Below are 16,944 nucleotides of genomic sequence, written 5' to 3'. Positions count from 1 at the left end.
ATTTTTACTATTTTCTACATTGTAGAATAATAGTGAGAACATCAAAACTATTAAATAACACAAACATGTAGTAACCAAAAAACAAGTGTTAAAGAAATCAAAATATATTTTATATTTGAGATTCTTCAAAGTAGCCACCCTTTGCTTTGATGACAGCTTTGTACACTCTTGGCATTTTCTCAACAAACTTCATGAGGTTCATGACCTGGAATGCATTTCAATTAACAGATGTGCCTTGTTAAAAGTTCATTTGTGGAATTTCTTTCTTTCAGTTGTGTTGTGACAAGTTCATATTATGGCAAAAACTTTTTAAATAAGCAAAAAGAAATGACAGTCCATCATTACTTTAAGACATGAATGTCAGTCAATCTGTAAAATGTCAAGAACTTTGAACGTTTCTTCATCTGCAGTTGCAAAAACATCAAGCGCTATGATGAAACTGGCTCTTGTGGTGGAATATTCTAATCAGGTGAGTGTGACTTTGTCATTTCTTCAAACAATCATCTATATTCAATATTGATTAATAACTAGCGCCACTGTAAAGGAAGACCCAGAGTTACCTCTGCTGCAGAGGATAAGTTCATTAGTTACCAGCCTCAGACATTGCAGCCAAAATAAATTCTTCACAGAGTTCAAGTTACAGACATCTCAACATCAACTGTTCGGAGGAGACTGCATGAATCAGGCCTTCATGGTATAAAGAAACCACACCAATAAGAAGAAGAGACTTGCTTGGGCCAAGAAACATGACAAATGTACATTAGACCGGTGGATATATGTCCTTTGATCTGATGAGTCCAAATTTGAGATTTTTGGTTGCAACAGCAGTGTCTTTGTGAGACGCAGCGCAGGTGAACGGATGAGCTCCGCATGTGTGGTTCCCGCCGTGAAGCATGGAGGAGGTGGTGTGATGGTGCATTGCTGGTGACACTGTCAGATTTATTTGACCAAGAAGGAGAGTGATGGAGTGCTGCATCAGATGACTTGGCCTCCACAATAACCCGACCTCAACCCAATTGAGATGGTTTGGGATGAGTTGGACCGCAGAGTGAAGGAAAAGCAGCCAACAAGTGCTCGGCGTATGTGGAAACTCCTTCAAGACTGTTGGAAAAGCATTCCAGTTGAAGCTGGTTGAGAGAATGCCAAGAGTGTGCAAAGCTGTCAAGGCAAAGGGTGGCTAATTTGAAGAATCTAAAATCTATTTTGATGTGTTTAACACTTTTTTGGTTTCTACATGATTCCATGTGTTATTTCATAGTTGATGTTTTCACTATTATTCTACAATAGAGAAAATAGTAAAAAATAAATTAAAAAGACTTGAATGAGTAGGTGTGTCCAAACTTTTGACTGGTACTGTATGTTAAATACTGTTTATTAAATCATTGACTGATGAATAGTTAAGCTACTGGATGAAATCTTAGGCCTAAAGGACAGAGAAGGATTCTGGAATTTTAGGGCAACCAACCACACAAGAAAAACAAAGAAGTTCAAGAACATTATTCAAGGGAATGCATTTGAAGGCAAGATTTAGATCATCTAAAATACAGCACAAAGAAAAGAATATGATTATAACCCATTGTATATCACAACTTTACTCTTCAGAATATTGCAGCAGAATGTAAACACAGATGTTTGTTAACATGGTTTATTGATGCTATTCCCGATATAGAATAAGGAATAACAGACTAATTTCTTTGAATAAAGTCAAGGATGTTGTGTTTACAAAGAGAGCCACATCATTTAGTCTCTATCAAACTTTAACCATCTGTTTGAATTAAATATAGACAAATAACACGTAACTCTACCCCAGAGTTAAATTAAGATAAGTCATGAATGTTCTTCAAAACAAATAACATTTCTTTAAACCATACAGTATAAAACACAGATTCCTGCTTTACAATATGGCTTTTACATTTTTTGGTCTCTTCCTCCATCCAAATGACATCATTCAATGTACAATTCACAGTTCAAATGTACATAATAAAACAACTTGTGCTCTTCAAAGCTTTCTTCACATGAAATGCATTTTCTCACATTTAGGGCCAGGGATTTTTCCTGAGCATGATCTCATCACAACAGGAAAAACTCCTGGCCTTACTCATTTTAAATAGAAAAAGTATAACCTATAGGTTTTTCCAAATTACTGGGTTCCTCCTGTTCAGTTCAGGCTACCACATAAACCTCTGTACAGCCGGACTATTTGGCCATTGAAAAGTCTTGTTGATGAAGATGTACAGCGTGGCTGCGTTGACGGCTGTATAGAACAGGAACTCCAGCACCAGTCTGGTGAGGGAGGGCAGGGGCATGTGGAGGCGGTAGAGCAGGTACGGAACAATAAAGTACCTGAACTCTAGCAGCTTCTGAGGCACTGTGGCCGCCAGCAGACACACCAGGAACGCCAGGCTCCAGAACAGTGACCGGGACTTCAGAGTGTCCATGAAGTTCCACGCTGCAAACACGTATGCCGGGATGAGGGCAAAACGCACCACCTCATGCTTCTGGAAGATCCTCTTCCACACGTAGAAGGGGAAGTGTCTGTTGTCAGCCAGGAGGTACTTGTGTACGAAGGTGAACTTCCACACTAGGAGAAGGCAGAGTCCCGTGATCAGTAAGTAGAGCAGTGGCTGCTTCTTGAGGGTCTGGAGGAAGCGGAGAGCTCGGTGGTAGCACAGCGACGTGGGGATGGAGAAGAAGAGGGCAAAAGAGAAGAAGTAGAAGAGCTGAGGGAAGTTGAGACAGGCCTCGTGACTGGATCTGTCCCCGACTACGATCCCATCATTCAACACAATGAATGCGATAAAACCCACGGCAATAAGAATGTACGGCCACGCCACTAACATCACAGCCTTCACATGATTGGCTGTGGTCAGGAATTCCAACAGGAAACGCATCACTCTCTTCACCCCGCTTACAGAGAAAGGTATCTGACAGGGCGACTTATCGTCCTTCTTCTTCGACTGTTCCGTCCTCCAAGTTTCGTCCATCTTGTTGGCCACAAGCGTGCTGGCGCAGAACACCACCCAGATGATGTTGGTCTGGCGGAAGAATATGGCGAAGACGCTGATGAGTGCCGAGGCTTTGTGACAGCCATACAGGGTCATGAGGTACGTGAAGAGAATGAAGAAAGTAGATCCGGCATCTGTGTAGTAGAGGAAGTTGAAGAAGTAGAGCACGGGGAAGGTGGACAGGGACAGGGCTGAGAGAACTCTGCGGGAGGCAGTCTTAGTCTGAAAGAGAAGCCATGGTTGTTATGACCAACAAAAGGAATGCAATTGAAGCTTTAAGGACATTCAATAATTTTTTCAAGGTCTTTTAATTTATACCAAACTTATTTGAGTAAGGTGAGTAAAAGTTGGACTGGAGCAAAAGCCTGCACAGTGCACACACTGCAGCTTTCCACATGAGCTGGCCACCCTTGGGGATGTTATAAATGTAATAACATGTAAAGACATCATTACCTTCTCTTTAAGGTGGAGCTTGCAGATGATGAGATACAGCAGGTAGAGGATACCACAGTTGAAGAGGAGGTTGATGAAGCGCAGCATCGCAGTAGAACACACTACCTTCCCTGTGAGGTCCACTAGCCACACCACTGGCTTGATCACACCCACTGACGCCAGGTACAGGCCAGGAAGCGTGGTGATCATTGGGTCCCACTGGAACAACAAAGAGAAAGGAAAAAGCGCCCGTTAAAGAGCCTCTACTACAGCATTAAACATAAAAGGGTTAATGTTGTTCAAGCTAGAGAGATGCCAAAATGGCTTAGTTACATATAGGGCTATATACCACTGCAGAAGTACAATACTTTTCAGAATTCAGGCATATTATCCTCAATAATGACTAGCGATAGTCTGATCTGTCTATGTTAATCGTCGCAGATGGTTTAGTTAAGGGTTAAAAAGTCAATCTAGCAATCTGTCACAATATTTCAAGGACAAGCGTTGCGTTAATCCGACAAGCAACAATATAACAAAATCAAGAAAATTATATTGACATAGCAAAACGATACCTCGTTGAACTTCCCGTAGCAGTATTTCTGAGCTTGACGGACGTGAAATATTTCGTCCATGTAGGGCTCTCTTTGCTCCCGAGTTATTTTGGAGAACAGGAGACATGAAACCAAAAAGTTGGTGCTGCAGAGAGCAGTGAAAATGTACCCTTCGAATTTCTCCATCTTCACCTACGAATTCCGAACTAACGCAGAAATAATTCTAAAATTAGCTAGATACGTATATATGGTGTACGCTACATACGTTTAATTTCAAGTTAACTAAACATGAAATTGAAATAAGATTACAAAAAATATACAGATCTTTCCATCTAGCTAAAACGCAAACGGAAAAGTTTAGATTTTTTGACAGCTTGGTGGTCCGTCAGTGAAAGATAGTCCGTACGGAAGCTGTTTTAAAATTCTAAGGTCCCTATTAGTATCATTTCACAAATACTTTAATTGCTTCTCTGTTGTACACACGTTTAAAAAATGCGAGCATATATGCATTATATTTTATTTCATAATATGTATTAACAATTTATAAGTACAGCATACATCTTTTTTATGTCGAGTAAAACCGGAACCTTTTAGATGAATTGTGCTACTTTGTTTTTGTTCCCTCTATTTCTTTTTTTAACCACGTGAGATGGTTAAACAGAAATGTTCGGGTCGTGTTTCAACTCAAGAATTGGAACTCTTTCCTGATCGTACTGTAACTCAGTTGCTATTCAAAGATGTCAAAAACGTCGCAGAATTTAGGAAAAATGCCATGGAAGGAAAGATTAATGGTGCCTTGATAAACCCGTCTATGGGGAGACAATGTAATTTAGCTAACGTTAGCTGGCTAGACAGTTTGGTTTGATGTAATGTATGAATGCTTGACTGAAGTTGATGCAATGATTCACAAATTGATTTTTGCAGATAGTGAACCCCTTCCAAGTGCTAGTGGCAGCAAACAAGGCAGCCCATTTACATATCACTGGGACAAGGAGCTTATATTCCCGAAATCATCTACAACCTTTCACCCACTAATAATGTAAGTAGCCTCTAAAAGTACCACACACACATTGACACTCCTTTCTAAGTAAGGAATATCCCATCCCAATGTCTTTGACACATTTTCCTTTGGATTTCAGAGGCTTTCAAGAGGTTTGGGATATCAGACAGTGATAGTGCTCTTCTCATAGTTCTGGTCTATCCCAAAGAGGAGACGCAGCACATGAGTGACATCATTGCCAAGGTGGACGGACAACAGATTCCAGTTGAAGATGTCTCCATGTTGACCGACCCTGCTAAGATCAAAAAGGTTGGTCTTGTTTTTCTTTGTCAGTCTTGTTTTTCCTGGTGTGTTGGGTGCACACACACTAATATAATATATACAGTGCCTTCAGAAATTATTCAGACCCCATGACTTTATCCACATTTTTGTTTACATTACAGCCTTATTCTAAAATGTATAAAAAACATATAATTCTCAGCAATCTACACACAATACCTCATAATGACAAAGCGAAAACAGATTAATAAAAAATTAAAAAAAACATATTTACATAAGTATTCAGACCCTTTGCTATGACACTCGAAATTGAGCTCTGGTACATCCTGTTTCCATTGATCATCCTTGAGATGTTTCTACAACTTGATTGGAGGCCACCTATGGTAAATGTAATTTTTTGGACATGATTTGGAAAGGTACCACAGTTGACAGTGCATGTCAGAGCAAAAACCATGCCATGAGGTCAAAGGAATTGTCCGTAGCGTTCCGAGACAGGATTGTGTCGAGGTACAGATCTGGGGAAGGGTACCAAAAAATGTCTGCAGCATTGAAGGTCCCCAAGAACACAGTGGCCTCCATCATTCTTAAATGGAAGAGGTTTGGAACCACAAAGACTCTTCCTAGAGCTTGCCACCCGGCCAAACTGAGCGATCGGGGGAGAAGGGCCTTGGTCAGGGAGGAGACCAAGAACCCGATGGTCTCTCTGACAGAGCCCCAGAGTTCCTTTGTGGAGATGGGAGAACCTTCCAGAAGGACAACCATCTCTGCAGCACTCCATCAATCAGGCCTTTATGGGCCACTCCTCAGTAAAAGGCACATGACAGCCCGCTTGGAGTTTGCCAAATGGCACCTAAATGACACGATTATCTGGTCTGATGAAACCAAGAGTGAACTCTTTGTCCTCAATGCCAAGCATCACGTCTGGTGGAAACCTGGTACCATCCCTACAGTGAAGCATGGTGGTGGCAGCATCATGCTGTGGGGATGTTTTTCAGCGGCAGGGGCTGAGAGACTAATGTCCTTGCTTCAACAAAGTACTGAGTGAAGGGTCTGAATACTTATGTAAATGTGATATTTGTTTATTTTTAATACATTTGCAAAAATTTCTGAATACCTGTTTCTGCTTTGTCTTTATTGGGTATTGTGTGTAGATTGATGAGGGGGGAAAACGATTTAATCAATTTTAGAATAAGGCTGTTATGTAAAAAAATGTGGAAAAAGTCAAGGGGTCTGAATACTTTCCAAATGCACTTTAATTTGAAAAATTAGCAGCGATTTTGCAGCATGCAAAATGTCCGTCTATGTAAACATGTTGTGTTATTGGCTTGTGATGTTGCAATGGCAGAGACATTTTTTATATACCATTTTTAACTCCATATGACTCAGGTAGCCTAGTGGTTAGAGCGTTGGACTTGTAACCAAAAGGTTGAAAGATCGAATCCCCGAGCTGACAAGGTAAAAATCTGTCGTTCTGCCCCTGAACAAGACTGTTCCTAGGCCGTCATTTTAAAATAAGAATTCGTTCTTAACTGACTTGCCTAGTTAAATAAAGGTAAAATAAATAAATCTCTGACAGTGTATTCTAGAAAGGACTGAAATGTTTTTCGAATTAGCACTTTCGGAGAGTGAAGAACTAAAGTGTCACCAACTGATTTTTAAATGTACTTTTGGGACAGAATGTTGCTTAAGTAGATTTATCTAAGCAGTACTGAAGCTCTTTTGCAAAATGTAGATGTGGAGTGGCCCCTCTCGGTATTGAGACTCGTCGATACACAAACACTCCTCCCTTAGATAAACGTGTCTGTTCTTTTTGTAACGATGGATCCATCAAAACAGAAGCGACATTAGGAATGATCTTTTTTGTCAACTGTCAAGCTATAATAAACATTAATGTTCTAGATGAAAATAATAAATTGTGTGACTCTCCCAGGTAACAATAATGTAAATGTCTGCACTTATCCTCCAACGGAGACGTTTCTTTTTAAAGACCTAAATGTCCTTTTATCTACTGCATCTGCATACATGTGTATAGATGACAATGTATAATAACAATTCCAATAAAGTATAGATGAAGTCATGTATTACAAATGACTCCCAATGAAATATTGTACTATGTTTGGCGATGACTGCTTTTAGGGTCTCAACTCTGACTAGTCCACAATGTGTTTAAAAAAAAATCTGTATTATGTACTGTCAACTATTGTATCATTGTGGAGTGACACTTAATAAATGTTTCTAACTCTAAATCAACATACTCTAGTTTTTTTTCTCCAGCTGTACAAAACCACACCCCAGGAGGATAAGTGTCTACTGGATGCTGTTGTCTGCAGGATGGCAACCAAAGATGTCATGTAGCTCAACAAGAAGACACGGCAGAAAATGGAACTGTTCATGTTCTATAATTTTTTTGCTGCACAGTGTCATAAAACAAATGTTTTCCTCCTTGAATATGTTATTAAACATGTTTATTTTACATTTTTTATATGACTGTTAATTTACACATCAGCAATGTTGGATCTGGTTAGAAAATGACAGAAGTGTAAAATGTTGGAGGACCAAACTGAGTTATTAACTATAGCTAGATTACCATCCAATTGGGTATAGATTTTCATGCAAATACTCAAAAATCACATTTCCCCATCAGAGCTGTTTAATCAAATCAAATGGACTTGTTGCGGATAAAAAGCTGAGTGTTAGGATGTAGTGCACATTTAAATAACTTTTGCGTTTTAATTCCCATGTACCGAATAAAAAAATGTAAGTGGGTTGTCATTGCATTTTCAACTCAACTGATGGTTTTGTCAGAAAAAAATGCCGTTATATCGAGAATGTGCCCACTCTGGCCCTGGCATGTGCGCTCTTGCCTACAGCTCGCATATACAGTGTGGGTATTGCCTACATGATGAGCTTTTTATGGACAAATGAGCGAAATTATTTGTATTTGTAAAATGGCAGCCAAGCATCGATCATCATGTCACCAGATAAGACCCTCGATATTTATTGGAAAGCAGCATCAATCTCATCAACATGCACTTTCACCACCCTGTGAAGTTCATCATAATTTATTTAGCCTATCTGTAGCCTAACGCCGCGATCACACCACCAGTGTCATTGCATTTTGGTACACCAGAAGTACATTAATTTCCAATGGAACGCTGCGTTGGTCTTGCAGCATTGTGTTAAAGTTGCAGTGCGTTCTGTGTGGTGCATGCCTTGGATTTATCGAACATATACATCAAACTGTATGGGTAGACGGCTTGACAGAAATGGTAGCAGAAGGTGAATGTTGAACTTTTGTTGCACACATATCCAGATGATGGTACCATTTTGTCCAATAACACTCGGTGTGATCGAGGTGTTATAAACTGCATGCTTTCCGGTAGTGCCTAGACAGCTTGACAGAAATGATATCAGAAGGTGAATGACGCTGTAGGTGTGATCGAGGTGAGGCATCTAACGCAGCGTTCCATTGGAAATGAATGTACTTCTGGAGTACCAAAATGCAATGATGCTGTTACGTCTCGATCACACCTACAGCGTTATTGCGCAAAATGGTACGCTGCATCATCTGTATATGTGCAACAAAAGTTCAACATTCACCTTCTGCTACCATTTCTGCCAAGCCGTCTAAGCATACAGTTTGACCGTAGACGCATATGTTCGATAAACCCAATGTATGCACCACACAGAACCCACTGCAACTGCCTCTGCAATGCAATGCTGCAAGGTAAACAATGGTGCTGTCAGTGTGATCAAGGCATAAGCCGTGGCAGAGTGCCTCGAGGGTTGGAAAACAAAGACATCCAAATTTACTACATAAAACATTCACATGGATTTCAAAATGTCCTCAATCAAATTCCATAATTGCATACATGTACAATGAATACTTATTAAATAAGCAGCGCTGAGACAATACACAAGTATTCTATGCCTTGGTTATTTCTAGTTTTTAGATTATTTATCAAATGTGGCTTACTGTATAGTATGATGCAATGTATTTACAGTCAGTAGATTTAATGAAAAACTGCTTGTCCTATTAAATCCACAAATAATCCACCCCACTGTGTAACCAACTCGCTCTTGAAATAGCCCTTTCATTCATCACATTGTTCCAGTGGGGAACAGTCCTGTCCTGAGAGTCCTGTCCTCTGTCCTGGTGTGGGAACTCAGAGGAAATGGTGATCCTTGAGTTGCAGCAGTGGGACAGGCACTGTGGTACATCATCATTAATCAATGTTCTCAGGTTCCTTCGTCACAGTTTAGGTTGGGGATTTATTAAAATCCCCTTTTGTTTTACAGAAATCTGTCGGTGTCACCACTCACCGACATTCTTTGTTTTGCAGCGTGAATCATGCTGGAAATGTTTGGAGCAGATGCAACATGTGTGAATCTTTGATGATACAGTTGTACTTGAGTTAACTCAAAGATAGCAAGGCCTCTATGTGTTGTCCTGGGTCCATATATGCCACAGCACAATGATAATCATAGACATAACCACTGCAGCTGTCACAACTTCTTGTATGTACTTGGTGTGATAGAGTCATTTCTTCACTGGTACCCACTTATAATTTTGCCTTCTAGCACGAAGGGGCAGGATCCTAGTGACAAAAACACAAATTATTTATCAGAAACTATATTACAGATTTATTTGACCAAATCTCGAACTACTGTACAGAATATGATAGATACAAAAATTATGCTGTGCATTTAATTCCTCAAATACTACAAATGCAAATATTGAATCATAATTCTATCAAATATATCTGAACATACTGTACAATAGTTTTTTAACCTCATATGAGCAGAATAGACATCAAACAACTAAATCAAACCTTTTGGTAGAGTTCATCCTCTCCTCAAAATAAAAAACTATCACTTCAGTGTCTAAGTTCTTCATCTGGGATCCCTCATGTTCCAGTATGATATGATTCCCCTCCATCCATCTACAGTCTGTACAGTGTCTCCAGTCCCATAGCTGAACAGCAATAGCCCTGTAACGCCCCATTTATACATGGTGCTAACATGTGACATTTGTCCTGATTGTGCCCATATTTGTAGACAGGTGTAGACAATCAAAATACATATTGGGAACGGATTGTAATCAGATCTCTCTGGCCATGTCTAGACTTGACAGTTAATGGAGTTTATGTATTCTGATAATGGAATTACAAACACATCATGCATCTACACCTACATTTAAATGTGTCTGCATTGTCCGCATTGTGTCTGGAATCGGATTCCCTTTTGCTGTGCTATATTCAAATGCCAGTAAGCATTGCAAACGGTGGCATAGGCAAAATATGAGGTGGCATAGGCAAAATTTGATAATAACAGAACAAGATGGCAGTAGCTGTTATTGTTATAATAAATAATCTTTATAACTCAAACATTTCTTTTTCTAAATATAAGCCAGCTGGCTAGCGTTTATGAGGCCAGCAAACACGTTCCTTACACGATACCCACTGGGCAAAAACGGTTGTTTCCACCTAATTTCAACCCCAAAATTCAATGTGGAAAACTGATTCGATTTGCAAAAAGTAATCAAAGTAAGGTAATTTCGTATTTTTGTCACCCAACTTTTCCCCAAAATCCAATGATAGGGTGAAATAAATAAAAAATAACGTTGAATTCACGTTATTTGACAAGTCAAGCAAATGTAAATCAAAACTAGACGTTGAACTGACGTCTGGCCCAGTGGGTAGGAACGGTTGGGCCAGTTGTGCGCCACCCTATTTACACAGTGTAAAGGGATCATCAATGAGGGGCTATGCGTTCTATGGAAAATAAGGAGCGACATGGAAGCTGTGTTCTACGATGCGCTAGCGGAGTGGAACTAACCTTCCACTGATTTGCATTATTTTCCAGAGAATGCATGGAACCCAGAGTTGTTTATCCCTTTTATACCATGGCTATAATTTAATACATTTGCTGCTAGAAATGTGTTCATTTGCTGTTAGAAATGTGTTTGACATCCACTGAAGTAGCTAGCAAGTTTACTAGATAGCTACAGTAGTTGCCATGGTAACCACCGACTTGCTAGTTTCGCTAACCAACCCATCAGTCCTTTATGAAAATCTAGTTCAACAGTGCCAATAATGTTTTCAATTTGACTTTTGCTTTCAAAAGCAGCTTAAACGTAAGAATGAACTGTAGCCATTGAATTCTACCTTGCGTTACAGGGAAATAATGCATGCTCTAGAATGCCAATTCCATGAAACGGGAAAGTGGGGTTACTGAGGAGGATTTTAGGGAATTGGAAGGAGTCACGTAGATAACTGTGCCCAAAACTTCTCAGGCTCTAGCAAAGCAATGGAGCAGGAAGTAGCAAAACGTATGTGGGCCAGATCAGTCAGTCGCCACTGCTTTCGTTACACAGAGATGCTCTCAGATCGTGAAAGTACTGCATACATTAGATCCCTAACCAGGCATTAAGATAGGAAAACTGGAATGCATCAATCATGCTCACAAGAGGATGGGAACAGCACTACGTAAACTTAGTGCCTTGGGGGAGAAGTGTATTAAAATGTAAGAGTCTAAACTGCTATTACAGGGGTGCAGTTCTTGATAACCAGGGTGACGTAGAGGGCATAAAGACTGCTATCTGTGCTGGTTTCTTCATTCTATGTCAACAGACAACCCATACTCACAGTAGATGCTCGTCGTCTTGGTGCTGGCACCAGCAAGCCCAAGAAAATGGTGAGGATCTACCCAGTCACAAAAACTAGAAAAACTAGAAAGTGAACTAGAAACAGAAAATGGTGCCTGTATAACATAGGATGTCAAATGAAAACCTCAAAAGAATGAAGCACAGAGGAACCCAGAATGTAAATGAATCTCGAAATGCTGTAATATGGTGGCCCCAAACAGTCTTTGTGGGCAAAAGCCACATTGATGCAGGCAATGCAGCCAGTATTGCAATAGCACATTCGACGAGGGTGCCACTGCTGTATCAAATGTGATGGAAAGATTGTGGCTTGACAGCATTTTTGGTGACACTGGATGCAATCAGAGAGGAGGGTGAGAGGCATGTTGTGAGAGCTGATGCTGGTTCAACAGTGTGTGCCAAGCGTAGTCGCAGTTCCGAAGACACAGTCCAAAAAGTTAACAGGCTCCAGCAACAACTCAAGTAGTGCCTTACATATGGGGCTGGCTGGCATAGCTAATTCATCCATGAACTTCTGCACATTTCATCAGCCTTTTATGTGAAAAATAATAATGCAATTAACCTATCTTTATCAGCCATTTTCTCAAAATTACCTGTTTCCCATGCGCCAAGTAATTTTTCTCAGCCTTCAAAAGAGGTACATTTACATTATTCCACACACGGGTTCTTAGGACTTATAGCCAAACTTGTCCAGAGGCTTTTTTTGATATCTCGTAGAATTGTTATTTCAAGTGGCATTTTAACTGTAAATGTGTGCAAAATATCGCCTCGATCACACCGACAGCGGCATTGCATTTTGGTACACCAGAAGTACATTAATTTCCAATGGAACGCTGCGTTTGCCTTGCAGCATTGCGTTGCAGTGTGTTCTGTGTAGTGCATATGTTGGAACTATTGTATGCGTAGACAGCTTGACAGAAATGGTAGCAGAAGGTGAATGCTGAACTTTTTGCTGCACACATATCCAGATGATGCTGCGTAACATTTTGCGCAATGACACTGTTGGTATGATCAAGGCGTATGCATCTGCCGTACATGTGAATAGTGTTTTGTTTTTTTATAAATCCATGAAATAACAATATTCTGATAAACTGTTCTGGGCAAGTCTGAGCATTGGGTGTGTTATCACCCCCCCCCCCCCCCCCCCCCCCCCTATTTAAAAAAATAATAATTCTGACTTGAATCAATGTATTGAAAAATGTATTATTGCGATATGCAAAGTGCAGATGATCATGATGATGATCACCCCCCCCCCCCCCCCAAATGCTAACCTCCCCTGTTATTGATACACTATAAGTGAATTTGTTGTCCAAATACTTATGACTTCTTCAAATGGGGGTGGGGACTAGTGCTTTCATTTCTCAACAGTAAAACAGATACGTATGAAAATACCCTCGAATAAATGGTGACATTCTGTACTTTCACCTCATATGAAACATTTAATCTCAAATCCAAAAAGCTGGAGTATAGAGCCAAATGTAAAATGTTACATACATACAGACGGGAGTGTATATAAAGTATTGATCATCTCTCCTCTCTGAGCTGCCTACAGATAAACTTTGTTAAACATAATTTTATTGCATTGTGTTGTTGTTTGGCCTACACCTTAATTACACTGTATTGACATAGATTTCTATATCTTACAAAGTCAATTGTATTTTTTCGTGGACTGTGTGGCAACACTGAAAATCATTATCTGTTTCCAGAGTATGGGCATCTGCTTTATTGGAGAGAGGAAATTTTAGGATTTCATTCTGGAGGTATATACTGTATCAAGTTAATTATTGAGATACGTTAGCCATAGCAATGAATAAACACGTTTGTCTGTAATAACAATATCTGCGTTGCTGTTTTTCTGTCAGTATTTAGAGCCGAAACCGGCGAACTTTGTCTCCATTGAGGAAGGGAAAATCATGTCTGAACGTAAAGGTAACGCTGTGTGATATCCTCAGTGGTATCTTCTATGTTACTGCTTGTCCCACTATCCTTATAAGAGTACGGCTCTTCCGATGGTAAATCTTTACATTAACGACTGGTTCTCTTCCTCTTCTTCTTCCTCTTCCTCTCAGGTTGGTTCACCCTGACTCTAGGCCAAAGGGCTAGGGTTGGTTGATTAGGATTGGTGGGCAGAGGGACGCATGGTTTGTTGTGGACAAAGACATCACTACTGGAGAAGTGTTTGTGGTAAGGTATGGTTTCTACCTCTTCGATACTGTTACAGCTAATTGAGTCCTAAACAACCGGCCTAGCTACAGTACAGGATATGAGGCAGATCTCCCGCCTCCTTGCTGTTATTTGCTGTTGATTCTCAATGGGATTCTGATTTTAAACTCCCTAACATCAGGGTCCGACCACCAATCACCCGGCTCTATTCAGAGACGAGGTACGAACAGATCGTTTCCATTGGATGACAGAGGACCCTCCCACTGAGCTGATCCAGACTAAGATGGAGTGTCACTTCCGCTTCATCCACCAGATGCCTCTTAGTGAGTCACATGACACGTTAGGGCCAGACACAGTTTGTAAGGAAGTGTCATTAATAATAGCTTTACCTCCCATATGGCTTAAACAGATTTAATGGTTTAAAAATGTACACTTCGAAAGTGTTAGTGACATGTTGATAATGTGTTGGTAACTTGTTAATAACACAGCTCCTTGAACTGTGACCTTGAACATGAATGGCTCTGTGTGGATCATGCTGTCTCAGCCAATCAGAGCACTCACACCAGGACAGGTAAGCACTCTGTTGTTTCCCACACGTAGACATGTAAGCCGTCTGTCTCACCCTTTTCAGAGTTTGGGCAGTTGGTTTTGTTACTTCCTAGGGATGTTTTTTTCAACAAAAAAAAGTAAAACTATGATAAAAATTTCTATAGGCCATTTTCAAATTGATTTATTGTCATTAGGTCAGCTTTTAGGAGTAAAGCCAACCCATGTACTGTTACAGTCGTTTTAGTTCATCTGTGTTAGCTGGTGCGTTAGTGTTAGTCCCAGTGTGTTATTCCTTAAGATCCTGATTAGCCAGCGAACAAAGGCCTATCATAGGCCCAACAAACGTAGCCAGCTGCTCCAGTGTGTCTCTGGTTTCCCTGACAGGGATTACTCCAGACTCTAGTCAGGGCACAAAGAGCCTTGTCCACGCTTGGATTACCCCCTTTCTTCATGTGCTATCCCATAACCCACTGCTCTTAGAAAACAATATGGCCGAGACACGTTTGTCTTGGAGCTCTGGGCTCGAGGCCAGAGTGCGGGTAGTAGAATAGAGAAGCGATAGAGAATAGTGGTGTGTGTGCTCAAATGTGGAGGTTAGTTCAGAGGAACTAGTAGTCAATATTCAGCATCAATGTCTCCCACTAACATCAATTTTCCGTTCCTGTCTTATCTACCTCGATATTGAATGAGTAGCCTTGCTTCAAAAATTCCGTCAGTGTCTGCTCCTCACTACCCTCCCTTCTAACTTCTTATTCACTTCTCTCATCTCCCCCCAGTTTCCAGTGCTGTACAAGGGGGACGAGTATCTGGGCAGTGGGAAGATCGTCCGTCTGGGCCTCACAGAGCACACACTCCAACAGGGACGAGACCGCATGAAGGAAGCCCCTGTGGCCAAGGAGAGGACTTCGGAACCAGCCAGCTGAGCCTGAGAAAGACTTCCTAGGCCCAGGCCTATCCACTATCAATATGGACCTAACCTTACCTTCCAGACTTCAGTCACACTGCTGATGGACAAGACTACTGTACTTCCTTCCACAGGCCTTATCCCATTCTCTGAACCACTACTGTAGAACAGAAGAGAACACTGATCATGCTTTTGGACCTGTCTACTTGCCAAAAAACACACACTCAAACTTCCTCTGTACTGTTGCACTCAGTTGATACTTTTTCCTATTAGGGTACTTGTGATGTACAGTATTAATTGATAGTGTGGACTGTGTAAAATCATACACATGGTAATTCATTGTCTAATTTATTTATTTGGACAGATTATTAAAAAATGTGAAATGCATATTTAAAAAATGATGGCTTTTGTGAAAATCCAAATGACACCTTCGGTGTCATTTCACCTAAACACATTTAGCATTGAACTGCATTCTTTTGAACTACTGTATAAAATATCCAATATGTAAATAGAGAATAACTTGATTAAGTGATTAAACTTACGATTGTTTTAAATAAGTGATTTCTGTGGCCAGCAGAAAACCTCACGGAAGAAATCCAGTTAATGTATGTGAGTCACTTTACTTTATAGTTTCACGTCCTCTTCCACTCTCTCCAAAAGGGGGCGAACACGCATAAGTTATACTGAGCCTTCTAAACTTTTCCTACGCACGGTTTCTGGTGGTTAAAATAACAGTATTGATGTTATACCAGGTGGAATGTATAGGTAACTGCCTAAATAATGGAAACACTGGAGTAAATGATGGATACAAAGTATATTGAAAGCAGGTGCTTCCACACAGGTGTGGTTCCGGAGTTAATTAAGCAATTAACATCACATTATGCTTAGGGTGTATAAAATGCTGGGCAGCCCATTATTGTGACTGCCATAGGATGACAATGCCCCCGTCCACAGGGCATGAGTAATTACAATGGTTTGATGACCATGAAAATGATGTAAACTATAAGCCATGGCTGTCACAAGATCTGAACCCCTATGGGAGATTCTGGAGTGGTGCCTGAGACAGCGTTTTCCAACACCATCAACAAAACATAAATTTATGGAATTTCTTGTGGAAGAATGGTGTCACATCCCAGAGTTCCAGACACTTGTTGAATCCATGCCAAGGTGCATTGAAGCAGTTCTGACTCGTGGTGACCCAACGCCCTATTAAGACACTTTATGTTGGGGTTTTCTTCATTTTTACAGTTACCTGTACCTGTTCAATGGTTTTGCAGATTATGCATGATTTAATTTAGTTCCATGCATACCTTCATTTTCAATGGTGATGGGATTTCCATGGGAATAAAACCTACAATTCGCCAAAAGTTGTAAATGAATGAAAGCGCCATACATTA

At 40.4% G+C, this 16,944-nt stretch overlaps 1 protein-coding gene and 2 pseudogenes across 1 annotated transcript; 2 read left to right on the top strand and 1 right to left on the bottom strand.

The window, feature by feature from the left end:
- Positions 1-1,284: 1,284 nt before the first annotated feature.
- LOC120049317 (putative Dol-P-Glc:Glc(2)Man(9)GlcNAc(2)-PP-Dol alpha-1,2-glucosyltransferase) lies at positions 1,285-4,366 on the bottom strand. The gene is made up of 3 exons (XM_038995565.1): positions 4,010-4,366; positions 3,459-3,656; positions 1,285-3,227 (listed from the first exon to the last, which is right to left on the bottom strand). Exons 1-3 carry the CDS (start codon positions 4,172-4,174, stop codon positions 2,169-2,171), a joined length of 1,422 nt encoding a protein of 473 aa, XP_038851493.1. The 5' UTR covers positions 4,175-4,366; the 3' UTR covers positions 1,285-2,168.
- Positions 4,367-4,637: 271 nt separating this feature from the next.
- Positions 4,638-7,622, top strand: LOC120049062 (annotated as a pseudogene).
- A 5,302-nt stretch (positions 7,623-12,924) lies between these two features.
- On the top strand, positions 12,925-15,604 carry LOC120049061 (annotated as a pseudogene).
- Positions 15,605-16,944: the final 1,340 nt, after the last annotated feature.

Source organism: Salvelinus namaycush, chromosome 6 (assembly GCF_016432855.1).
Source record: "Salvelinus namaycush isolate Seneca chromosome 6, SaNama_1.0, whole genome shotgun sequence".
NCBI lineage: Eukaryota > Metazoa > Chordata > Actinopteri > Salmoniformes > Salmonidae > Salvelinus > Salvelinus namaycush.
This window is presented reverse-complemented; position numbering and strand designations above follow the sequence as displayed.